Raw genomic sequence first — 26,684 nt, forward strand, 5'->3', positions numbered from 1 at the left:
CCGCTGTTGTCAAATCCAGCATTTTTCATCTTAGACAGCTGACTAAGGTCAAAAATCTCCTATCTCAGCAGCACTTCAAAATGGTAATCCATGCCTTTGTTACATCTCGGCTGGATTACTGTAATGCACTTTATTTTGGAATCAGCCAGTCCTCCCTGCAGCGTCTCCAGCTTGTCCAAAATACTGCTGCTCGTCTCCTTATTGGTGCCCGTAAGAGGGAACACATAACCCTTATCCTGGCCTCTCTTCAATGGCTGCCCGTGAAATTTAGAATCCACTTTAAGATTCTTCTATTTGTTTTCAAATCTCTCAATGGTCTTGCCCCACCTTATCTGGCCGAGCTCTTGCACCCCTACACACCTGCCCGGTGACTCAGGTCAGCAGACCAGACTCAATTGGAGATACCGAGGGCTAAGCAGAGGCTTAGAGGAGATCGAGCCTTTGCTGTTGCCGGTCCCTCCCTTTGGAACGACCTTCCACTAAATATTAGGCAATCCCCCTCTTTATCCTCTTTTAAAGGACGTCTTAAAACACATCTGTATTCTTTGGCTTTTGGCGCACCATGAGACTTGTTCCTGGTGTTTTGTGGTATGAGTTTTAGTCTACCTATTTATGTATTTATTTATCTCTTTATTCACTTGCCTACTTCTTATTTATTTACTGATGTAGAATGTATTTACTTGAAAAAAAAACCAAACTTGTGTTGCACTTAAAAATGTACTTGCATACTTCTTATTTATTTACTGCTGTAAAATGTATTTACTTGAAAAAAAACTTGTATTGCACTAAAAAATGTTTGCTTTGTTCTTGTTTACTGCAAAACTGATATTTATGTTTACGTACAGCACTTTGTATACAGCAATGCCTGTTCTTAAGGCGCTTTATAAATAAAGTTGAGTTGAGTTGAGAATATAGGCAAGTATTGTAAAAGACAGTGCAGTTACTTGTGGTTTGACACCCACGGATTCACTGCTTTTTTTTGACAATATAAAAAAAATAATAATTTTATATTTTGCAGGGGGAGTCAATCCCTGTTTTCCATTGAGAACGTTTATTGGCATTATATCCCCGTTTTGATTGCCCAATACATCTGCGACATTGTGATGCCATTCACCTGCGATTCAAATTGCAGCAAAACCTATGAACTCATTAACTAGTTGCGGAACCCCCGCACATAGTGCGACGGCTTGTTTACTTGATGTGTGTAGGTCTTAATATACCATAACATGCCACATCACCAGCGATCTTGTGTACATATTAAAGAACCAGCTACAGAGATGTATAGGTATAGTTTGTTTTTGCTCAGTTTTATTTTTTTTCTCCACTGAATCTGATCAGAGTTCTTTCCTAGAAATGTTTGCATGCAAATTATTGCTGTCAATGTGAAATACCTTTGAAATCATCATTTAGGAATTGTGGTTTGGATGATCTACAATTGCCGCTGGCTTTACCATTGGTCATCCATCCATCTTTTCTACTGCTTATCCTCATCTGTTTTCTTTCTTTGAAATTCACTTATTGGTTTTAACTTGCAAAACCTTCCCATGCCCTTCGGTATTTCAACAAGAATTAACTTGCTGCAAATTAATGTTTCTTAATTCTCTAGGGTCAGGATTAGTCTAGTGGTTACACGGCGACTGCACTGCATGTGTGTAAACATGTGTATTACCTCATACGAGGGAAGTGATCGGGGTTGAAGGCATCATACAATTCAATGTTTCCCCTGAGCTTGAGATGGGTGAGACCCGCCAGTCCTGTAGATGGCACTGAGCTAAGCCTGTTTTCAGTCAGGTCCCTGCAATGAGTAAAGAAACCAAGAAACATATGGTTGGTTGTCAGATCGATCCATGTCAAGTTCTTAAAAAGTGCACAAACATGTACAGTATTTTGCCTGTGGGCTATGAAAGGTTCATAAACCGCGTGTTGGAATTCCATGATAGGCAAAGATCTTACACAATGGTCAACCAATAAAAGGGGTGGGGTGTCATTTAGTGACAAATAAAAAATAAAAAAAACAGACATGTATCATCATGTGTTACTTACAATTTGACCAAAGATTTCAAAGAGGCAAAGGCATCTTCATGGATCCACTCTATCTTGTTCCAGCTCAAATCTCTGACAAAAAGTAAACAAAACAGGAATTATATTTTGAATACTGTGCGTCTTTGGCCAATAGATGTCAGTAAAGCGACACTTGAGTGCGTAGTTTAAGATCCCCATTGCCAGTGAAACACTTTTAAGCCTTAAATTCCCTTATTGCACTACAGCATTTATTTAGTTGTCTGCCTGTCAAACAGAATCAATTTGTTTAGTTGTGTAAAATAATGTATGTTTTATTTGAAAGGCCTGTAGAGATTAAACTGTTAAACAGTTTAGTGGGGTTCTGCCTTGCATTATGCAGTTCCAAATTAAACATACCATATGTGATGTATCACACCCCCCATAAAATAAATAAATAAAAAGATTTTACTCATACTTACAATGACTTTAGAGAGGCGAGCTGCTGGAAGGTACTGGAATCTACCCTCGTGATTTGGTTATGCTGAAGACCTCTGTTGAGAGAAATGCAAGCCATCTTAAGTGAAGTGTGATTTTGTGAATATCATTTTGTGGGTTGCGGTCGTGATCACTCACATTTCTTGTAATGCAGAGCAGTGGTAAAAGCTTGGCAGATGCTGTATTTGGTTGTATGACAACTCCCTAACGCCACACAAAGCACATTTGATTTTAGGGTATAATGCTTATCATTTGACCTTTCTCTTTGTTTGTGTTTATATTATGTATACTTACAACACTCTGAGGCGAGGCAGCTGTTCGCATAGATCTAGAGGGAGAGTCGAGAGACCTGCCTGAGTCAGTGTCCTAGAGTGAGAAAGACAATCCCCTCAAACAAGTGACAGCAATGAGTCTAATGTAGTCAGACAAGAAATTGTTACTGAACCAGTCTTTGATTTTCAGTCTGTTCCCCATAAAATCAGAAACCTGCATGTTCATGCCAATATGCATGTTTCATTCTTGCCTGGTGCCATTTTTGTGTCATGTTGACTAGGGGCGCCTCAATCAGGGTTTTATGCTGCCAATACTGATCTCATCAATAAGTGTGCAGAAAATGCACAAATAAATTATGATTCCGTGACTGTTTTAGTCAGTAACATATAAGAAACCATGAAGGAATGCAGAAATCCAAGAATAGTTAGCGTTGACAGGTGTGTAATCATAATAAAGAGGAGCAAACTTACAGAGGATGAGACATGTTCTTTAAGCCTTATGAGACACTGTACACTGTTTGGTGGAGCCCTGACAGGGATATATTTGTGAAATATTTGCAACCAGGTAGCAGGGCTCCAAGTGAGAGAGCAGGCAGCAGAACCCGCTGTCTTTCACCACTATCAATTTGTCAGATGAGTTCAAATATTGGAAAGGTTTTTTTCCTTAGCCTTCTTATTGTCACGCTCATGCGTGCACTTGTATCCTAGTGTGTGCTGTATTAACTGCTGTTTGACTTTTGGCACTCCGGCTTCCTCTTTTTAATTCTCTGCAGTGAGCCTTGAAATCCCAAGTGTTTGTTCTTTAATAGCCGTATTAACTCTCAGGAAACATCCAACACGGCAGACATGTTTGTGTGGGTTTGCCGCTGCTGTGTGCCTGCCCAGTGTGGGGAAAGGGGAGGTTTGTCTTCGTACAAGCTTTGGGTGATCTATTTTTGTGATCAGCAATGAAAAGCATTTACCAACATACCCATATATCAATCTTGTACTTTTCTGTGGAACTCAGCCAATCATGATCGGTGGCCGATTGATAAGAGCACCACTAATACTGACAGATTCTGGACATTAACACTCTCTTGCTTTTCATTCTTTGGTTCTTGGCCCTTGCAACACCATTTGAGCAAGTGGTGGGGGCAATGGCTTGCTCACGTGTGGCTTAACAGTAGGCTGCAAGCAAATTTAGCATCCCTCCAACATCTAGTTGCTATTTTCACATTTATGTCTGTAGGACTTGAACCCATGTTCCCGACTCCAAAGCCCAATTCCTTTCAGACTGAACTACTGACGCCACAATTGGCCAGGGTCACAATTGAGCCACCAAATAATAGGGTCTCTTCTGCTGCTTTAGTGACGGTAGTACAACCAGCTAACCACCTGAGCAACCAATGGATGGAACCGTACCTTCCTCTTCAGAATCAAAAATGACCTAATTCTTTTATCCTATGTCATCCGCTTAACCAGGAACTGCTGTTATTAATTATTCAACCTTGGTGCATGTTTCATTGTAGTTGTGTCGAAACTTTGCAGAATAAAATGATACAGCTGTGTTATTGTGAGTGCAGTAACTGTTAAAGAAAGAAACTCACAAAACTTCCAGGCTGGTTGTTCCTTTCAGGTCAGGAAAGTTTTGAATTAGGGTGGCTCCATTCAGGGAACTGCAGGAGGAAGGGGGAAAAAAAGTGTCCGGAAAGTGCTCACTTTCACTCATGCACACATATGTTTGTCCACCAGACTGTATCTAACAGCTCATTTCAACCATAACGATTTTCATCCAACATCAATATAGGCTGTTTTGACTGTCTCACTAGACATCATAAATCACACCATTTAACATGTTCTTACAACACACTCTCTCTTACCACATCAGGACACAGCACAGCAATATGCTAACACAACATCATTCAGTGGCCCATTACACATGTCCGCTCATGCTGCTTGTGACACGCAATGATTTAAATAGCGTTTGGGTGAATTCACTGGAACTATTTTCTACTGACCGCATACTTACAGTGTGTGCAACTTTGGTAAGAACTGGAAAGCGGATTTTCCCACAAACTGGATTGGGTTCTCGTAAAAATGGCTGCAGAAAGATATGGTTAAGGTTTGACATTGTTTAAGCTGTTGACCAAAAATAGCTTTGTAGTTTTCAATGTAGCAAAAGCATTAAGCTCTCACATGGTTTGGAGCTGAGGGTTTCCCACAAAGGCCTTCTCGGGAATTGCTTTGATATTGTTGTTATGGAAGCCCCTGCAAATGAAAGCCAGCATGCAATAATATATAGTTAGGCAGTCTATTAATATGGGTCTGATTGGTCTTGGGGGCTTGACAGTGTGTTTGTGTGAGAGAGGCAAGTCATGTTGCACCTGCTGTTGCACAGCTGACAAACATTTTTGGGTACAAGAGATTTGAACATGAACACGTATGCTGTGTGTATCTGTGACACGTGTATGCTGTGGAACATCTGCTGAATTTGAGTAAAGACATACTGTGTGTGCGCAGGAAGACGGGTGAGTGGGGGGGGTGCAGCCAGCACCTGCTTTGGGCGAGAGAGATTGTATCCGAATGCCACATTAAATTCACTTAACGGGATTAGTGGGGATAACTCAGCCATGATAGTCATGTTGGGCAGGTGTTATTTAGCGTGCATGTATGTGTGCAAGTGCGTGTAGATGTGTGTGTATGTGTGTACGCACAATTCCTGAAGCTTACTCAGTGTCCTGATGGCCACAGGGAACTCCTGGAGTTCATTGTAATTTAAATCCCTATGAAAGACAGATAAACATCAAGTTGCCATGGTTAAATAAAATATTGAAGGCCCGTGTCTTACTAGAGGTTTAAACTTAGCTGCATATATAATTCAAGCATACAGTATCAAATTATTGTCTGTTTCTGTTGCAGTACATGCCATTTGCGCTCTGTGAGGCCAAGGGGTTTGAAGCTTGTATTTGACCCTTGACCTCTGCAACACTAACTTTATTATTTGGGTCTGACTCATTAGTTTCCCAGGAAACACTGTAGCATAACAACTGTTACTATCACTGACATTTCTCACATGCAGGTGGCAGGAAGACTAGGTTGGGGGAACGGGGGGTGGGGGATTAATGTATGGCTTGCTTGACGATGTGCAAAAGTGTACACTGTTAACCTGCATTTTTCCATGGGAAAATTTGTATTATCCTTTCAATATATATATATATATATATATATATATATATATATATATATATATATATATATATATATATATATATATATATATATATATATATATATATATATATATATATATATATATATTAGGGGTGTGAATTGCCTAGTACCTGACGATTCGATCCGAATCACGATTCATAGGTCACGATTCGATTCAATGCCGATTAATCCCGATATGAATATACAAGTCGATTGTTGCGATTTTTTTTTACTCAAATTTAGAAAATACCATTCAGTAAACTTGTACATGTACACTGTAAGATTTGTATGAAAATATATTATTTATTGATCTGAAACTTCAGTCTTATAACTGTAAGCCACTGTATTTAACAAACAGGTTGTAACATGTTTCATGTTTGAACAGCTTTGAAATAAAATATTATGGCTTAATGTTCCATTAATATAACATTCTTCCATGCTTAAGATGTGAAATTTAGACGTTTTGTTGAATATTTTTCCATCAAAAATGGATGTTAAAAAATCGATTCGGCTGCCTATTGAATCGATTCGAGAATTGCGTGCTGTAGTATCGCGATATATTGCCGAATCGATTTTTTAACACCCCTATTATATATATATATATATATGTATATATATATATATATATATATATATATATATATATATATATATATATATATATATATATATATGTTTTTTTTTTTTTTTTTTAATTCATCATTACCTAATAATTTTGGTTCAAGCATTTTTTCTTGTATTTGAATATAGGACTAGATGTGTGAGATACTCACAAAGTCTCCAGACTATGTAAACCTTCAAAACCTCTCATTCCCATGGTCTGGATCCGGTTGTTATGGAGATGCCTATAGGTAAAGGCCACAACTGTTTAGAGAATGTGACATTCTGGTTTCTTAGACAAACTACGTATATCACCACTTCAACAAAAGCGACCGATTCACTCGATACTTACAGTACAACAAGTGCCGAAAGGTTGGCAAATGCGTAATCTGGAATACGCGTGATCTGGTTGAGTGCCAGGGTCATGGCCTGAAGGGAGGGCAGAGCATCTAGGGCCGTGACTGGGATTTCTGTCAGGGAGTTGTCATCTAGCCACAGGTGTCTTAGAGCGCGAACTCCACTAAAGGTGCCAGCAGGAACGTCAGACAGGAGGTTAGCATCCAGGCGCCTGTGGGTTTACAAGATGCATTTTATGTTAGTGGGACTGGGACTTACAGGAATGTAATTATAAGAAGTATGCATACTTAATTCCCTTGTTATCTGAAGCACTAGTGTTTGTTTCTGTGCAAAAAAGTTTCACCAGTACAGGCATGTGCGGTAACTATTGAATAATATGCTGGTTATTAATCCCTCAGTGTTGGGGTAAAGTTAACAAGTGGGGAGTGTCAAGAGCCTTAGAATATGCTTTCTGACTTTCTTTCACATCCTGGCAAATCATTACTGAGACACAAACAATGTATCCTTTCAACTGATTCATTTATTAAACTGAACACACACACACATTCACTCTTTCATCTCTTCAAGCCGACTAAACCTAACAAACCTTTGTCCTCCTCTTGGTGTCCTCAAGCCATTGGCATGATTGTACTAATGCATACACACCGTTCAGGCTGATAGATGGTCCCTTCAGGAAGTTCAGCGCAGAGATGAGAATCCAAGGTCACATCCTCTATCTGTTCTTCTTTTTGCCCCTTCACTTTGGCCCTTCACCCTTAATTATTTATCTAATCCCCGGCTCTTATTCTTTTTTTTAAAACCACATTTTGTTGTATGCTTTATACATCGAAGAACTTGGGACCACTGTTAACCATTAGCTCACAGATTAATACTTGGCTATTTTCTAAACATCCTTGTTTAGTCTCCCACTGTGATTCTTCAAGTCTTGTGCTGCAGCTCCTTCTGTGCCTCATCACCCGTTCAAGGCAGCAAACAAACAGCAACATCAAAGTGAAATTTGAACTTAAACTCTGAACTATGGGCTTTGCGCCCTAGGGACATTTTCAATCAGGAGCGGCAACTGTAGCATATATACTGGCAGATGCTCCACGTGTATCATAACATTTCCATTGTTTACTTCTGAAAAAGAGTTTTTTCAATATCTATTTTTTGTGCTCAACATCATCCCTCGGCATCATGTGTGGACATTGTTTGCCCTTGACCCAACTCGCCAGATGAAAGCTGCGGAATAACCTTCAACTTTCTGGACTGCTCTCTAGGGCAAAATAATTGTTACTCAGAGTGGACCTGCCAGGTCTCCAGAAGGTCTAGTCAGAACTAGGAATGTTTCACAGAAACCAATAAAGCAGCAGCTATTTCCTGTCTATTACATCAAAGTCTGAAGTATGATTATGGGAAACTGAAAGAGAACATTCTCATACACAATCCAGGAGTTGATCTTTCTGAATTCCCCAGACTAAATGTAGTCACTGGTGCCTACTGATGAGCACAATCCAGTAATTATGTCCCTTTACCTCTTTATTCACTGACTTTGATATATGACGACTTGATTTTCTCAATGTTATTACGCATAGTTGTATGGAGACAAGATAAGTCTTGTTTAAGATGAGGCGTTAATTTGTTTTGGATGAAAGCATCCTGTGCTGTATTGCCATTATTTCTTTCTTTTTCTTTTTTTTTTTACTTAATCACGTGCTTCATGTCACCTGAGAAGCTTTGCTTTCCAAAGGCGTTTCACCTTAATCTTTCTATGCTGGGCTTATCATTACTATAATGACAAGGTACCGGGTCTCTACGCAGGAGCTCATTGTGTGTGTGTTTTCTTGACTTGAAGCCATCTCTAAGGGGAGTAATTGTTCAAAGACCACACACACACACACTTGACCTTGTTTCACATTATCCATCCATCCATCCATTTTCTGAACCGCTTGTTCCTCACAAGGGTCGCGGGGGGTGCTGGAGCCTATCTCAGCTGGCTATGGGCAGTAGACGGGGTACATCCTGAACAGGTTGCTAGCCAGTCGCAGGTTTCACATTAGTATCACACATTTTATTTTGACATGAATCAACAAAAGGTCCAGCCTTTAGATACGTTGACAGATATGGGGATAAGCAAAGTGTATTTGAGCACACCTTCAGTATAACAACATGTAAGCAGGTGGACAGTGAGTTATAATGTACATGTAAATCTTTTGCTACAACTTTACCAATCTGCAATGGGAAAAATGGCTTAATGTTTTTGAATACATTAATTATTAATGTGGAAATCAGGCAGGTGGCATTTGGCTGTGGTATGATATTAAGATTGACGGACAAGGTTAATGAAATTCCAGATAAGGTCCACAGATACACACCCAATCGTACATGCTGACACATGTACATCGACCCCACGGTAATTATGCCACCAAACACTCGTTAGCAAGTGGATAGCGGTGTGGGTGGTGCAAGAAGAGTGGAAGAGGAAGAGTGGGGGAATTAATGGAAAATGTGGTTGTTTCACAGCTCATTGAAGATGTTCTCCCTGGCCTCCCTGGTCTGCTGTTTCCCTCATGGCTTCCAGATGCTACATGAAGTGTGTTGCCGTTTACACAAACTGAGACTCAGACAGCTCTGTTTTGAGTGCAGAGGGACTTTAGCCGATGTTTGACGACGGTCTGAAATATGTCACTGGAACTATGGGCTGAGATATGCGGGGTTGGGTATGGTGGCAGTTTTCCATCCCCTTATGAATGAGATGTGAATAAGTCTGTGCATATATGCGTGTGAATGTTGGACTCACAATGAAAGAAGGTTTGGTAGGTCCCACGGCACATCATCAGGGAGTTTTTCAAGGTGGTTGTTCTGGAGCATTCTGAAAGGAACAAAAATAATACCTTAGTTAACGAAAGATGAACAAATAATGAGGGCACATGAGACAACCAATAATTATGTAGTGATTGGAATCTGACCCAAATAGGAAAAGGCAAATGAAGGTATAGAGGAAAGGAGAAACTCCATGGGTGGGCTGTTGATGCCTTTCTCAGAATAAAAGACCAATGAGGAAATTGGGGGGGAGCAATTGACCGCTCTATTTCCCCTCCTGCTCTGTTTCTCCATTTTGTACAGGTTACTTAGGCTCTTTTAAGTCTTCAGACTAGGTTGCTTGTCTTATTACTTTCCCATCAAAGCAACATGGTGCTGAAGTTGCATGGGTGCAATAAAGTTATTGATTCCTAGACAAACCTAAGGTTTAACTAAAATGATTTAAAACAATCTTTGACATTCTTATGATACTAAAGGAACAATTACGATGATGACCAAAGAATAGGGATGATAATGCAATGTACAGTAGGACAGCAGTATAAATATCTTTAGCTGTACTGCCCAAGCACAAACTGTAATATTCCTCTTGTGGTCTGAGTACACAATTTACTCTTGATTTGATTTGGACAACATAATAGTGTTGATAAATCAAGATATAAGTGCACTCTATTTATTTACCATGATGATCAAACTGCATTTTTCATTTTTTTATTTTTTTTTTTAACTGTGATGTGTTGTTTTTTTTTGTCAAAGTACAATTAGTAACCCTTTCCAGTTGATTCGAGACTCACTGGTTAAATGGTCAACAAATAATGAATGTGCATTTTGCCTGTGAATCCCAGATCTACTACTAGTAGTAGTAGTATGTTTTCCCCTCTGGACATTAAATTGATTGCATCTGGACTGTTGACCAGTAAGAGTCGATGAATAAGAATTTTCACAGGCACAGCTGTATTGTTTTACGACTTGCTGTGCATGTTTTTGTAATTTACTACTTGTAATGTACTTAACAGCATACATAAAAATAGTTTGATGGTGACTTCTCTGTCACTTGTTGTAACCATGGTGGGTGGCATGACCAGTAGGTCCCTGCAGTACACCTTTAACTGTATGTGGGTGACATTTACAGGAATGGAAGAAGTTAATTTCAATCATGGCGGGGCAGTTAACGATGCACTGACCTGCATACAGTAGACGTACTATTCAAGAGAACACCATCACCCAAAATTCTTGATACACCAACCGACTAGCATGGCAAGAAGACTGAAGCCATACCATTAGTTTGTAAATGAGGAAGAAATTACTCCTAAAACTTTTAAAGTTGAGCATGGTGCAAGATATAACTCAGCTGATTCTCAGAGATTAGTGTTGTCTCACACCCACTAAAAATGTGGCCACATTTTATTATCTTTTGCGGCTCTATGTTTTTATAGCTGTTGTGCACGTTTTTCTAATTTACTACTTGTATTTGTGGCATGCATAAAAATAGTTGGATGATGGTTTCTTTTTGTCACTTGTAATCATTGTGGGTGGTGTGACGCCTTGCAGTACACCTGTGGAGGTGTGTGATTTTCCCCCAAAGAAAAATTTGGTTGGGCATTTAATGATGCACTGACCTTTAGAAAGTAGTCAAGAGAACAACTCTACCCTTGAACAAGAAGGCAGTATGGCAAGACAACTGAAGCCATAAAATTGGTGTGGAAATGAGGAAGAAATTACTCACAAAACTTTAAGGTTGCGGAGACCCTGGAGAGCATGGCCTGAAATATACCTCAGTTGATTCCCAGAGATTCGCCTAGAGGCCAAAATAGAGATCAGAAAGTGAGACAAAATGAAGTACAGGCATATACAGTACATAAAGGTTTACGAGTCTCATAAGAAAATGTTGCCGTTTGTTTCATTCTCTACTTTTGGCTGAAGGGATCAAGCTCTGCCATGACTTCATCTCAATGCTTTGGGGTGACTGTTGGGGCATTATGCAAATAATATTCCATTCCCTTCAGTGTGGCTGCTATTGGCCCCAAGCACATGCTGAAATCTTAAGCAATCAGTGGAATCTCTGATGAGTGAATATTGTCCGATTTGAATAAAACTTAGATTAGCGCAGTAAGTGCTGAAACTAAATATTTGCTTGTCTTCCTGTGCATATGTTTACAAAAGTGTGCGTGTGTGTAATAAGGTGCATCCTTTTTATTATGTGGACTTGTGTGTAGTGTGACAGCATGTGCTATTTTCCATGTCCTTGATTTAAATTAGGCTCACTCTAAGGAGCCTTGAGGATAGCAAGAGAGGAAAAACCACACACATTCACACAAGCAATCCAATCAGCTTGTTTATCAAACACAGCACCTAATGGTCATTTGTGAGTGTGTATAAGATGTCCAAATAAATGGCATCCAGTCCAGCAGTGTAACTCTCAAGGTCAGAAGCTGCAAGCACAGTTTAAACACAGATTTGCGCTTCACAGCTTGAGACCACCCACTTTTGTTAAACACGCAACCACACGTTACATGTTACGCACGGGCATCCTCTTGCTCACACTCTTGCACTTAAGTCAGACAGCCTTATGTCTTGGTGCAAATCACATACTGATTGAATACTGGCGGTCCTTCCAAACCACCATCACCACTATCACCCAGATGGTAACAGACGAGGGCTGTGAGCAAACTCTCTCTGACATCTGATACTCCTGTCAAATATGTGTCAGACAGACTAACTGCGCTGGCGGACCATTCAGCCCCACATATACCTGCCAATTCTCGCACTCTTGAAGTGTGTGTTTATCAACACAAATAGAGACACAAGATCACATGTAGATTATGGAGTACAAAATTGATTATTTCCATGCTATTTTGAAGCCATTTCGTCATGCCGATAGAAGTGCAGTAAAAGCCTCAAAGGTACAATGAATGCGCAATATGGTTTTGCGTAAGAAATGGTTGCGGCCTTTTCAGTAAATGATTTATTCCTGATTGTCTACTTTAGTTTAAAGCCATTTTCCTCTTTTATGTATTTCTATGGCTCAAAGGGACCATTTCAAAATGCACTTTTATAGGAGTAACGGTTTCTATAGACCTTCTTGAGGCCCAATAAACTGGATCTAAGCCTCTCTATATATACGTCCGCAGGCATCTTCCTGCTGAAGGTAAAGGATCAGCAACAGATGCACTGCAGATATACAGTAGGTTGCACTTAAGGGAAAATTAAAAACAGCCTCGGTAGTGGAGGTTGAGTGTTGGTTTGAGTAAGACCTTTAGAGATTTTGGAAGCACACAAGTTACAGCCATGATAGGTATGATGTGCACGTATCCCAGCCAACCAGCCTTTCCCCATTAGCTGCAACATTGGTGCCAAAATTGCATCAGAGTGGAGTTGAGCGTTCATTGGATACTTTATTTGTTAAATGGATTATTATATCAGAAGTAAAGACGGATAGTGGAAATATGTTTTGATGGTCTTGATCGACATCAGTAAAACACCCTTAGCTCTGTTGACACAGTTTCCATGACATCAGTCTGTGTGTGTATATATGTGCATATGTACATATGGGTGAATGTTCCGCACTTTGGCTTTCATAATCATTCCAAATCAATCTCATTCTAATGAAAAGTGCCTTGTTCATGTCAAAGCATTGCCCCAGCTGTTTTTTTCTTTTCTTTTAATTTGATTTCAGGATGGTTTGGACTTGTATTGGCCCTAGAGCTGCATAGATAAAAACTCAACCCTGAAGCTTCGGCGTACTTCACCCCACCCAGTGAAGTGATTTTAATGTTAAACAAAAGAGACCACAGTGATTTTAATATACTGAATAGTGAATAAACTGGTAACCAATGAAACCACACTGCCATTACGCAAGTATAAGTATCATCAGACCCAACTACCTCAATTTGATAAATATTAACAAAGGACAACTTCTGTGTTTCAGTTTGCGTTGAATAGAATTTATTTCTTTTTCCTAATGTTGCAGCAGAGCCAAAATGGTGATATGCTATCCTGATAAAAGATTGTAGTTTGTCGTGTCTGTACAAGCGTGTAAGACTTTTTCACACCCTTCATCCATCAACAGAAATTTGATCTCTCCCTCTGTTTAGAGGTCCAGTCTCAGGGTCAACCACCTAACCTGGCATTAACCTCTGCAATTGTAGTCGTTAAAATTAAGACTTGGAAAAGTGTTATGGGGATACTTATGGGACAACAAATGCAAGCAGGAGTCTTTGGGATAAAAACTGTATTGGCACAGTAAATGGAAAAGGAAAACTAGAACTGGATCCAGTTGCTGTAGTAGACTAAGAATGGCCAATATTACAATCTCTTGCCATCCTGTTTTCCTGTCACGGGACTGTTTTTTTTTTTTTTTTTTTTTTTTTTTTAAGTTCTGTGTGCTCACATTTGTACATTGCTCTCGTTAAGATTTCTTCCTGTAAACATTTACTATTGAATTAAGGTAATTAAGAGATGAGTGACTGGAAAAGAAATTAAATTCCAAAAGCTCTTGAAAAGATACAAATTAAAAGGAGAATGATATGTGATATTTTGTACTCTTTAAACTTTGGTGGAAAGAACCTATGATAAAAGCACTTTAACAATTTATACTTTGAACCACACCCTGCCTGTTAGCAATGTGAGAATACAGTATTGGAAAATAACTCAATGTTTAATTTAGGGCACAGCATTTAAAGACAGGATAATTGAAATACATGTAACCAAGATTGTGTTTTGTTTCAAACTCATTAATCTGTAGACATGCAACTTGCAACTGGCTCCTGTAATGCTAATGTTTGTCTGACAGTCCATTGGAAGTGTTTTAAGTAAAATGTAATTCATTAATTTCCTAAACAAACTCTGAATTATGTCCTAATAAAACACCAATATTAAAACTGCAAAGAATCAAAAAGATTTACATGTTTTGCTAAATGCTTAAATCGCCACCATTAATAAATCAAAATATACATGTCATTAAATATCAGAATAATCTGCATGGACACAGAGGTAACCATGTTGTTGACAGAGATAAAATGCTGTATAGTACAAACCGCTTGAGGACATGAAGAAAATGTGCTGCATGCTGATTAAAAGATTGCACTGAATTTGCACTCCCACAAAACGGATGTATTTAAGATTTTAAGTTTGTGAAGAAAACATCAAACTGTGGGAAAAGTATCACAAGAAGTCACATTGACATGCAATAGTAGTGAAGTGCTTTAACATGAATTGGAATGATGTGTGTGTATGTATAAAGAGGGTGGAAATGCAAAGATGTAAAGCCAAAAATCAAACAATTAATCACTCTACCAGTCGCAACATGCCTAGTCCTGCCGTCTTCTGTTCTCACCAGCAAATACTATGCACGCACATCCGCTGCTCTCTCACATCTTGTTCAGGTTTGCTTATTTTTCTTTTATGTATATATTAGTGCTGTCAAAGTTAAAGCGTTAACTAATTAATTAATCCCCAAAAATATTGCATTAATCATGTATTAACGCAGATTAATAACACTATTAATTTTGAAAGCAGATGATCTTTTCGCTGACAGTGGATGGTTATGTTAAAAGTAGCACAGGTTGTGTTTGAGCAATAAACATAACTGCATGCATTAAAGTAAAGCATTTAATAAATGTTTGCGTATGACAGAATATTTGTTCATGTCAAACTAGGTTCCCCCCCCCCCCCCCATTTTAAATTATGCAAGAAATTAACTGATTAGAAAAAGGAGGATGAGCGTGTGCAGTGGATCAAACATTTTTGAAGATTTCCTCGTAACATTAAATGTCAAAAGAATTAACAGCTCTTTAAATTTGGCAGGCAAAGTGTTGATAAAAAGCCTTTTCAGTTGAGCGATTAATCGTGACTAATCAAAATACGAAGATGTGATCAATCTGATTAAAAATGTAATCGGACAGCTCTCGTATATATTGATAATGCAATGTTTATCGTGAGCTTCCTCGCTTTATCTCTCTATAGCAGAGCTAGGGAAAAGTGTGAAAGTGAAACTGCAGGGCCTTGTCTAGGAATTCATCACCACGTTTTACGAAAACATCAAAAAAGTTCATTTGTGTAACTGTATTTGCCTCAACTAAGAGTTGCATGCTTTTGTGCTGTGCAGCTGGCAAGACAGAAAGACAGCGTAGGATTTTTGTGGTGAGCAAAAACCTGCATAACGCTATAAGCACAAAATATTCACTCGAAGTGAATATCGTGTTCCTTTGAGTCGTCATTCCAGGGCGCACTAGGTTTCGCTTCAGGCAGTTTCTCAGCAGGAGAGATGAGAGGCAGGCCAGAGTCATCAATCTCTGTCACTGAGGGGAGCTCAGATCAGCCGCTCAGGCTATGACTTCCTTGTCATGTATGAGTTGTGACCACAGGTTATTAACTGAATATGAGCTGAAGGATTCCATACTCACAGTTCTGTTAACAGGTGCAGTCGGTGGAAGGCTCTTGGCTGGATCTCGCTGATGTTATTCATGCTTAGATCCCTGAAGAGAGGGGAGAGAAACAACAGAATGAAAGTATCAATCAATGCACAGGCTACCTTATCAATGGGCTTTGAAGAATTCCAGGCCATGTAAATTATATGTTGAGGTGCTGGATTTCATATGGTAATCAATCATCCATAGTAGGGAGTAGAACACCGAGAGGATGAGAGGGTCGGTAGAGGTTAAAGGCGGTTGAGGAGAGGGAAATGTAGCAACATTTCCCCGGTGAATTTTTGTTGGGCAGCTAATTTCCTCCTCTTCCCAACGACTCGTTCTCTTTTCCAGATGTCTCACTCTAACTTTCCTGTGATCTGACCCCTCGGTCTCTTTTCATATCTAACTCCGTGCCTTACCCCCATCTCGTGAAATTGTATCATTCCACCTTCCTGCTGACTGCTCCAAGGTAAACACTCTCCATCTCTCTGAATCTTTGACACGCTCACCAAGTGTTTGTTTCGGGTGAATGTTGACGCAGGTGAGGTCATCGAGGTTAAGGAGGGGGATGCTCAGATCTTTCAGTGCAACAGTTTGAAATTATACAGTGACAACTTCTGTCAGCCTGTGGATGAAAGCACATCTAACCTTTTGCGTCAGTCTTTTGACCATACAAAATGGGGTTACGTCACCCCTATTCTTGGCCTTTATAGTACGCATGCTTGAGGCTTCAAGACGTAGACTCATACTATGTGTGTTTCTTTGTGCCCATGATACTAACCATTGCTCATGAAGCCGGACCACCAGGCAAGCAAGTGTAAACTGCGCTCGTGGAAGCACCTGAGAGTTGTGAGTTTTGACTCACTACTAAGAAAGCTTTTTGTTTGTGAGCCAAGTGAGCCAAACTTGGCTTGAATTGATTGATCCACTGGTATGATCTATGTATGCAGCTTCAGATGACTTGAGTGTGGAAAAAACACTGCATGGCAACATTTTTTTCCCTGACTTATATATTTAACTGTTCTGACACCTTGTCAAGGATAGACCTAATATGCAGCAGTCTGTTCCACACTCCGCACTGTCACTTTTTTTTTTCTTTCCATACGATGAGCTTGCAACATTTTGCAAATCCTTTTGCCAAGGGATGTGTTATATATTCGTAATTAAGTAGCCTTTTTATAGCTCCACTGACATTTAATATGTTCCTTTTGAACCCCCAGGGGTCTAAGTGCAGAATAGATCTCAGAGGAGTTCAACATGTCAGTCAAGGACACCTATATTGAGTGTCTTCAAGCCAGTGTTAAGAGGAAAAGTATGAGATTGCGCCAAACTAAAGGTTTGGCTATTCATATTCTAATTTCATTAATTACATTACTATGACTACACTCAATTTAGCTGTTACTTATGTGCCATTCTTATGTTCTAATGAGTTTCTGAATTGTGTGAATATCCTGGAATGGAATCATAGGCTTGCGCTGACAGCTCAGAGTGCAAATCCATATTGACATGCTGGGGCAATGTGCCATAAAAGGTAGCAATGGGCCTATTAAAAAAAAAAAAAAAAAAAAAAAAAAAAAAAAAAAAAAAAAATTTGAAGGCTGCACCCCTCTGCAAATGACAGGATTACAAATTACATTAGAAGTGCTTTTCATCTTTCAGATGGCAACAACATGCTCTAAAACTCACTGTTTATGAAAACAGTTAAACGTTTAATGGGGCATATAGAAAATGTGATCAAATTCAAATTATCAATTGTAAATTATGGGTAAAAAGTTTAAATCTTGTTTCATCTGGAGGCTGAGCTCCATCAGGGCCAAAATCTCACGCCTCAAGTGTTTCTTCTCCTCTGTAGTCGGTTTTATCAGCAATTGACTTGTTTAAAATAGCATTACGAATTACTTTATTCCTTTCTAATTTAGTTCTTTACAAGCTTGCCAGACAGGCAACGAGGGGCTCCCCTTGCAATAACAACGCACTAATAATGTAATGCTTGTAATATGCTACATGTTTGTCCAGTGGGCTTTTTTTTTTTTCTGCAAAGCTCCGCTCAGTGATTTGAAGATGATTGCAACAGTAAAGCTGTTCTTGATTTAAGACATGGTTAACTGAAGTGATAACAGAGTTTTCATGGTAATGACAAATAAGCAGTAACACCATGACTGGTTGATATTATAAAGGGCATAGAAATATATTTACCGTATTTTCCGCACTATAAGGCGCACCGCATTATAAGGCGCACCTTCAATGAATGACATATTTTCAAACTTTTTCTATATATAAGGCGCTACAGTAGAGGCTGGGGTTACGTTATGCATCCATTAGATGGTGCTGCGCTAAAGGGAATGTCAACAAAACAGTCAGATAGATCAGTCAAACTTTATTAATAGATTAAAAACCAGTTTCACTCCCAAAATGAATAAACAGCTGTTTTATTATTTTCTCTGTGGTCAAGTATTAGTATTAGCTAGCGATCCAAGTTGGGGGGGGGGGGGGGTATCTTCTGCGCATGCGCGTCACCGATCGTGCAGGGTCACTGATAGCGTCTTGACAGCGAGACCTGTTGCGGCTCAATATTGATCCATATATAAGGCGCACTGGATTATAAGGCGCATGGTCAGCTTTTGAAAAAATGAAGGCTTTTAGGTGTGCCTTATAGTGCGGAAAATACGGTACATCTAGTTGTAAATATTGGCGGCACGGTGGCTGACTGGTTAGCACGTCCGCCTCCCAGTGCTGAGGATGCAAGATAGACTCCAGGCCTTCCTGTGTGGAGTGTGCATGTTCTCCCCGTGCCCGTGGGTCTTCTCCGGGTGCTCCGGTCTCCTCCCACATTCCAAAGACATGCATGGCAGGTTAATTGGGTGCTCCGAATTGTCCCTAGGTGTGCTTGTGAGTGTGGATGGTTGTTCGTCTCTGTGTGCCCTGCAATTGGCTGGCAACCAGTTCAGGGTGTACTCTGCCTAATGCCCGAAGCCGGCTGGGATAGGCTCCAACACCCCTGTGAGGAGTAAGCAGTCAAGAAAATGGATGGATATAAATATATTTTCTAAAATGTTTCAAATTGTTAGAGTCAAGCAACATGTACAGACTTCACTCATCTTCTGAGGATGAGCCTACAGATGAAGGCAACGCTCCGTTATCTGCTCCTGATTAAAGAAACCATAAACAAACATTGTGTGAAAGTCCATAGCAGCGACTTCGCTCAGAATAAACAAGCTGCAATGGAGAAAATGTTTTAAGATAAAGAAACAACGGTGATTCATGGGGAAAGGTTGAGTGTGGCTTAGTTTGGTTCTGCTCTCCAACCAACTCGCTGGGAAGCCGGAGAGAGACAGAGAGACATTTCTCCTCTGCAGGCCAAGGCCTCTGCTGACAACTTGACGTATCGTTGGAAGGCGCTGTGCTATGGCTTGTTTTTAAAATCAAATAACAGCTGTGGCTTTTTTAAACCATGATAATTATGATTGATGACTACCACATGTGCATTGTGTCGGCTGGCGCTGTGACGTGCAGATTTTCAGTGCGAGTAAACGGCCACAACAGAAAATGAGAAAGTGAGAGCTTAAGGATTTTGCAGCCTCTGCAGTGTATATGCGAAGTTTTACAATTACAATTGAGGTTTCTCTATTCCCATTTTATGAGATCATTGTGTGTGACTCGGTTTGATTGCGCAGTGCATGAATGTCAGCATCTTGTGTCTTGGACAGTATTATTCCCGTTTGTTGGTGGCTGGGGTCTGTGCTAAGATATCTGTCAGTCATTTTAACACGCCTTATTGTTTTCAACTAAAGCCTGGTTCACACGGCAATATTTTAAAATTTCCAATCTTTGACAGACACCACACGTGAAGAGAAAAAAATCACAGGAGTTACAGTTTTGAACGTAGGCGACCGTGTATGGTGTGCAGCCACACTGCACAATCAACACACCACACACGAGCCGAGTTTATTCAAGAATGTGATTGGAAGTCTCGCAAAGCCTCTCGAGATTAAACGTGACTTCCGAGTCAACGTGAGTCGATCCTGGTTTTCAGCCGAAAAAGCGGCATAAAAGGAAAATGTGTTGTTTAAAGGAGTGTAAATGGGCGCTGGCGAGACATTGCTTGCCCTCGGCTCGGTGCTGGCGGCGCGGGCTCGTGCCCCACACGGAGACCACGTTTATTTGTGTAGAATGTGTGTGCGTGTAAAACAAAAATAAATAAATACAAATAATTAATTAAAAAAATAAAATAAAAAGATTTTAATAGTGCGAGCACGGAACCTTCTGCTACGTCATGACTGTTTTGATTTTGGATTCCCCACCTCACCGGCTCGCTTTCTGATCGGCTGCACGTCACTGTCCATCTGCTGCGCGGTGGTCTGTCCTCGGGGCAGCCCGCACACGGAGCATAGTCGGGCTAAAACAATCCAACATGTTGAATATCGGCGATTTCAAGTCGGAGGTCCTTCCCAGCGCCGATATCGGGAGGCGCCGTGTGTGGTGTCAACACACACGGCAGGAATATCTGTTAAGATTAATGCTTGCGTGTCGGCACGTCCTTACGATTGGCTAAAATCGGGCCAAATCTCCTGTCGTGTGAACCAGGCTTAAAGGCCCAGTCTGCTGGTTTCACTCAGAAAAAGGCACTTTTTAAATACAGGATTTAAACAAACTACTTCTCAATTTACAGATCTGGGCTTCTCTTAATTTCTGGTGGTGATTTTGTCCTAAACCCGCAACCCAGGCTGTATTTTGCCATTTTGTGTTTGTTTTGTCAACAGCGGGACGTTTCTGTTAGGGCTGGGAATCTTTGACTGTCTCACGATTCAATTCAACACAATTTTTGGGTCTACGATTCGATTCAGAATCGATTTTCGATTCTCGATTCAAACGATTTTCGATTCAAAATTATTTGATTGATAAATGATTTCTGCTTCAATTTACAGATAAGCACAAGATTGTCATGATGTACTCCAGCCTGCTTTGCAAGACAAAATGACAAATAGAGACATTAAAGTGTCTTTTTTTGTTGTTTTTTTTTTGTTTTTTTAAACATTGATTAATTTTGTATTCTAAGTGCCTTAGAATGGGGTGGGGGGGCGGGGGTTTCGCAAACAGGGCCGGGCGAATTTGTCGACGCACGGATTTTTTTTTTCACTCACTCATTCACACATGTAAGCTTCTGTGAGTGAGTGAGTGAGTGAGTGAGTGAGTGAGTGAGTGAGTGAGTGAGTGAGTGAGTGAGTGAGTGAGTGAGTGAGTGAGTGAGTGAGTGAGTGAAAAAAAAAAATCCGTGCGTGCTGTCAAATTTCTGCGGGAGTGACGTCACGATTGTCATGATTATAATGTCCTCATCTACTTATCGAGTGTGGATACATTTCGCATGAAGTCTTTGATGTACAAGGCTTTTACTCTTGGCTCCACTTCCTCTGATGGGCACTGCATGGTTTCCATCATCAGCCATTATGTGCACACAAATGATTAGATCCATCGCTCCAAATCTGTTAGCCGATACAGTTCAGTCGTGTGCTGTATGAACAGGCTGCTTTCACTTCAACACCACTGTGGCTGACGACTACTCACCGAATCTGACGTTGATAAATCTTTCAGTTTGTTATTCCATCCAAGAAAGCAATATTAATCAGAGTGCTGTGTTTTGACTAGTGCTTGAACATATGTATTTTTGCAAATTAAAAAAACAGGGCTTAGTTCCCCTTTTAGAAGACAGTGGACAAATGGGCAATTTTGTGGTTTGTTCATTTTTCTTGTGAATGTTCACACATTCACTGCCTTTTTTTGCTGAGAGCATCATACAAATAATATATATCCCTATAGGATCATCTTTCATCTTGCAGAGGCACCGTGTTGAATGACTGGCAAAAAGCTGTTACCTTATGTCTCCCGGTTGAAGTAAAGGTTGAGTCCAGTAGTACAGTAAATGAGGACACATGATTCACTCCATCTGTTCTGATGTTCAAATAAACAGTATCATCTGATATATTTTGTTCGGTCTGTGTACATGTGTCTATGCATGTACGTGTTCAAGAGTGCGTAATAGGCAAGAAAGGCGGCGACTTTATAAAGTGATTTATTGGGTAACCATGGCAAGGTGTTTGTCTTAGGGGGATAATTTCCATTCATCACCCTGGGCCCTCTGTCCCTTTATCTTGTGCCACTCTCGCACACGCTCTCCCGATCTGTGCTTCAAATTTCAGACAGAGCGTGGGGTTACATAGACCTGTTGTTACAATAGTGTGATTCATCATATTTCCTTTTAGCCGTCAGCAGAACCACTGAAGTATGTTATCAACCCTGTGATCAAAGACCTCTCTGTGTGCGGGTGTGAATGTGCCCATAGCTCCTTTGTGGACAATTTCAAGCTAGTGGCATTCCTTAACAAGCGTGATGATTTAGCGCAACAAAACAACTGGCCACACCATATGAAACACAGCTACACTCATGCTCAGGTTCACCTGAACGACATCCACCAGCACTACAATCAGGAGCCACAGTGGCGTTTTTTAGGGTGCAGGACAGACCACCCTGGTGGGTGAATATGTTCCCAGATGGGATCAGCAGGCAGGTGTTTGTGTCTTGCATCAGTTTTGAAATGTGTCAGGCAGACGTGTTCTTTAAAGAATAAATACATTCTCTCAAAGAATAGATCTAAACTATTTAGATCAACCACTGTAGTGTGCCGCGAGATACTGGCTGTGTCCGAATGTCCACCCTTATCCCCTAGCCCCTCATTCACTACGTAGCCCCGCACCATATAGTGGCCTAATATATAGTGCCATCATTCTGTTTGGCGATTCGGACAGCCAGCTCACTACTTTTTCCTCTTCGCATATCACGTGACTACCGTTAACTTTTATGATGCACCGGCGTAAAAGTTGCATAAATCTCCGACTATTTATTGTGAATGAAAATGTTTTAAAACTGTACTTTAGTTCCTTTGTTGTACATGTTTTTAACTAAAACTAATTATTTCCGTGGTATATATTATTGCATTGATTTTATTCTTGCGCAGTCGATCGCGCCATGATTTTTTTTTTTTCATACTTGCAATACATTGTTGTCTATATCAACCCGGTTGAGTGAGCATCGATGTTCACTACTTTTCAGAGTGCATTGTGGAAAATTTTGATTGCCCTACATTTTTGTTCCCTGGACTTTTGCTCACCACTACAAAATAGCGTGACCTCTCAGTAGGGCACAATATAGGGAGTAGGGTGCACATTCGGACACAGTCACTGTCTGGTGTGCTGTGGAAAATTGTCCAATTCCAACTAATTGGTAACAACAAATTATTAACCGCAAATAGTTTGTCGTTGTCGAGTTACTCAAGAAAATACAGTGAAATCACACTTACACGCAACTTTGTCCAGACACTGCAACGTTCTCGCAACAAATAAATTTTTTTAAATGCACGTTTCACTACAGTTTTGGGTTTTTTCTCCAGAAATTCATCTGCGGGTAGTAGAAGAAAGCCCCTCACGTCGAAACTGAACTCACGAAGAAGAAAGCTGCACACCATATCCTCTTTTAGACGGTAGTGAACATGTCATATGACATATCTATGACACAGCAGAGAAAATGCAAACATCTTTACCAGATAAAAATGCACAAAGCGCCTCTTACTGTTCAAATTCAACAAGGACACGGTAATTCTGTGAGAACAGAATTAATTGCAGCGTCCGTTCGCCTGTTAGGTTTGTTTGCTTCCCCCCGCCATGGGCGCTTATTGGTTTTGTTCCGCCCTAAACAACACCTGATTGGTACGACCTAAGAAAGGTCAGCTGCAAACGTATCAGCAGGAGCGGTACAAGATGTATTCTCTGGAGTTTGTGAACTTACAAATAACGCAAGAATTCAGCATGCTGGCAAGGTCGCTTGCTTGCATGTTTATGAATGAAAAACAACATGCCAACAAAATACACAGCAGAGTACAACTTAAAATAGTCAAAACTGCTTTTTTTTTTACATGCAGTATCAATTGTGACAATTCTCTTGGCATTCATACAAATATGCATGTTGCCCTTGGGAAGGATCTTTTTTCATGACTCACACTTTTACAATATGACCTCATACAGTTCCAAAAGCCATCCCCTCAAGCCTTGATCTCCTTTATTTCCTAACATCCCAGCAAATCAATTACCCCCTTGTTCAGGCATAGTCCTTCAGCCAAAAAACTGCTAATAATGTCCGCAAGATTTGTTTCTTTCAAGGCAGCTTATCCGCATCGAACGTTGGCCATATAGAAGTCTGGTCGAAAGCAACGACCGTATTCCTGCCCACAGGCCCTGAGTTCTGTATTTGCACTGCTTTGAGCCGCACCTTAGCTGTCATTTCCTGCCATTATGACAGTCAGGACTTCTGTTGCATTCAGCCTGTCTGATCCTCTCCGCTTACCTCTTTAACCCAGGCAAAGCCACAATGAAAGAGGATCTTTTATCCCACATAATGTGACTGCTAGTCTATGCTAGGGCGCTGCCTTTAATGGGGCCTAAATGGTTTGTTGATGGTGAGGTCTTGGTGTTTACTTTTTACTTTTTTGTTTTTGTTTTTTAAATAGACCGACTACTTTGGATTTTAGTTCCTCTTGTGGTCACACAAGTTTACACGCACACATAAAGAGTGCAGGAAGAAGACTACAATGCTCTAATGATGTTTTCTTTCTCCCTGTTTCTTTCTCTTCTACGCTTCCTGGGAGTGGTACGTTGCCTTTTGTGTCAGAAGGAACTCTTTATCAGGCCTTCTCTTATTCTCTTCTGTCTCTCATTCATGGGCCACAAAGAGCAGGGGAGAGGGTGAGGAAGTCATTCACCTGAACAAGAATGTCCACAGGGACGACTTGAATACAAAAGAGCCCAGGAAACAGATAGGGAGGAAGAGAGAAGAAGAGATAACAAGGCAGAAAGGGGAGATTGTAGTATTGGGGAGAGTGACAGCCGGATGTCCGGGTGGAGAAAGCGGCTGTTTAGTCTGGGGTCATGTCATGGGAAACCCGTTCATGCCTTGTGGGAAGTCTTCATAGACTGGTATACTGCGCACAGGGCACATACACACTTTTATGTTCACATCTTGTCCTCCCACACATAAGACAGAGGGGAGAGGGGTGAAAGGTCAAGCACTTCAGTAATGGAACAGGAAGTGTTGGAACAGTGTGAGCGACATGACATACAACTGCCTCCGACTTGTGGACAGGACTGACAGGCAGCTGTTGTGGGTCGGCAAATAAAGCCTTCATAGTTCATTAATATTGTCACGGTCTTTACATGGCATATACTAATATACTATTTATCTCTTTTTTTCCATCTTTGTAAATCAAAGCTATGCCTCATCAAGCTCATTAGCCCATGCTTCCGAAAATATGTTGCTAATAATATCCTACGATTACAATTCCGCGACTTGTGCGGAGATCCCAGAAGGTTATTCCTGATAGGTGTTTTTTCTCCAGTGCATATGATGCAGATTCCCAGGGGCGATTTGTGTGAAACCGGATTATGTGTTGGTGTTGAGTTTTATGGTTTCCTTTGGTTGAATGTCAGAAACAGGAGGACACTGGATCTAGTTTGAAATCCACTTCTGGCTCACTGCTACATTAATGCTGCCTTCACAAATCCGCCCCTCTGCTCCATATACAGTATGGAACAGTGGTCACAGATAAGATCTAGATTTAAATGAAATGAAATATGAGCCCATACTAATGAAGACGTGGCTGCTGTCATTTTAAAGATATTTAGTTTGGTCCTGTGCCATGTATGAAAAAGAACCAATTTTATTTTTTCTTCCTCCTTGTTTGACATATACGGTAAATCTCTTCACAGTGGCACAATTCCCAGCTGCTGGAAAACACAAATGTGGTGTACGCTTTGCTGTGCCACTGTGATCTGACTGTATAAATGCTGCTATATTAATCACCTTTAGCTTCCAATTTTTAGACTTAGACTTGACTTTATTGATTACTCTTGATTACAATCATTTTATCCCAATATCTCCTCAACCATTCTTTTGTACATGCCACCCGTCACTTGTTATCCATTTTTGTGCGTAGTTGGACGAAATGTAACAAACTTTTAGTTTCAAAGTAACACTGTGTTATGAAACCTAGATAATGTAAGATGATCATCACTATGTGTGGTATGTGGGAGACCTATTCAATAAATCTTTTCTTGTGAATGATGGCTATATAAATCTTTTGCATGAGTAAACTAAACAATTTGAAAATTTGTAGGAATGTAAGATTACGGTTTTAGTTTTCTCCCCGTCACTTTTAGGTAATGATCTTTGTTACTGGACTACAGGTGTTAAAATGGCTGTAAAATCCATATGATGTGCCATCCAACCCAAATAGCCTTATAATTGGCAGTTACCTTACAGTTGTATTTGTTGTATATCCATGTACTGTATGTAGGACAGTTTATTGCATTTCTGGAGAATACATTCTAATCTCTGTAGTGGCAAAGTGAGGACTACAGTTTCATGCAAGCACTCACACGTGCAAACATTCCGATGAATTCCCAGGCCTGGAAAGGGGCAGAATTGGAATCTGGGCCATGTTGGCCTTCTGAATTCTCTC

The 26,684-nt window shown here is 40.3% G+C and overlaps 2 protein-coding genes across 2 annotated transcripts in view; one reads left to right on the forward strand and one right to left on the reverse strand.

Annotated features, from left to right (window-relative positions):
• LOC144014067 (uncharacterized) overlaps window positions 1-26,684 on the forward strand; it is a 491,860-nt gene that overhangs the window by 441,556 nt on the left and 23,620 nt on the right. The gene's annotated exons all lie outside the window — the stretch shown is intronic.
• lgr6 (leucine-rich repeat containing G protein-coupled receptor 6) overlaps window positions 1-26,684 on the reverse strand; it is a 37,413-nt gene that overhangs the window by 5,560 nt on the left and 5,169 nt on the right. The window contains exons 2-15 of the mRNA XM_077513567.1: window positions 16,118-16,189; window positions 11,440-11,511; window positions 9,694-9,765; window positions 6,910-7,125; window positions 6,731-6,802; window positions 5,462-5,530; window positions 4,944-5,015; window positions 4,777-4,848; window positions 4,355-4,423; window positions 2,791-2,862; window positions 2,635-2,700; window positions 2,481-2,552; window positions 2,044-2,115; window positions 1,670-1,795 (exon numbers count right to left, since the gene is read on the reverse strand). Coding sequence (XP_077369693.1) covers window positions 1,670-1,795; window positions 2,044-2,115; window positions 2,481-2,552; window positions 2,635-2,700; window positions 2,791-2,862; window positions 4,355-4,423; window positions 4,777-4,848; window positions 4,944-5,015; window positions 5,462-5,530; window positions 6,731-6,802; window positions 6,910-7,125; window positions 9,694-9,765; window positions 11,440-11,511; window positions 16,118-16,189 — 1,194 coding nt within the window. The remainder of the gene's footprint in view (window positions 1-1,669; window positions 1,796-2,043; window positions 2,116-2,480; window positions 2,553-2,634; window positions 2,701-2,790; window positions 2,863-4,354; window positions 4,424-4,776; window positions 4,849-4,943; window positions 5,016-5,461; window positions 5,531-6,730; window positions 6,803-6,909; window positions 7,126-9,693; window positions 9,766-11,439; window positions 11,512-16,117; window positions 16,190-26,684) is intronic.

The sequence above is a fragment of the Festucalex cinctus genome, chromosome 2 (genome assembly GCF_051991245.1).
Source record: "Festucalex cinctus isolate MCC-2025b chromosome 2, RoL_Fcin_1.0, whole genome shotgun sequence".
In the NCBI taxonomy this organism is placed as follows: Eukaryota; Metazoa; Chordata; class Actinopteri; order Syngnathiformes; family Syngnathidae; genus Festucalex; species Festucalex cinctus.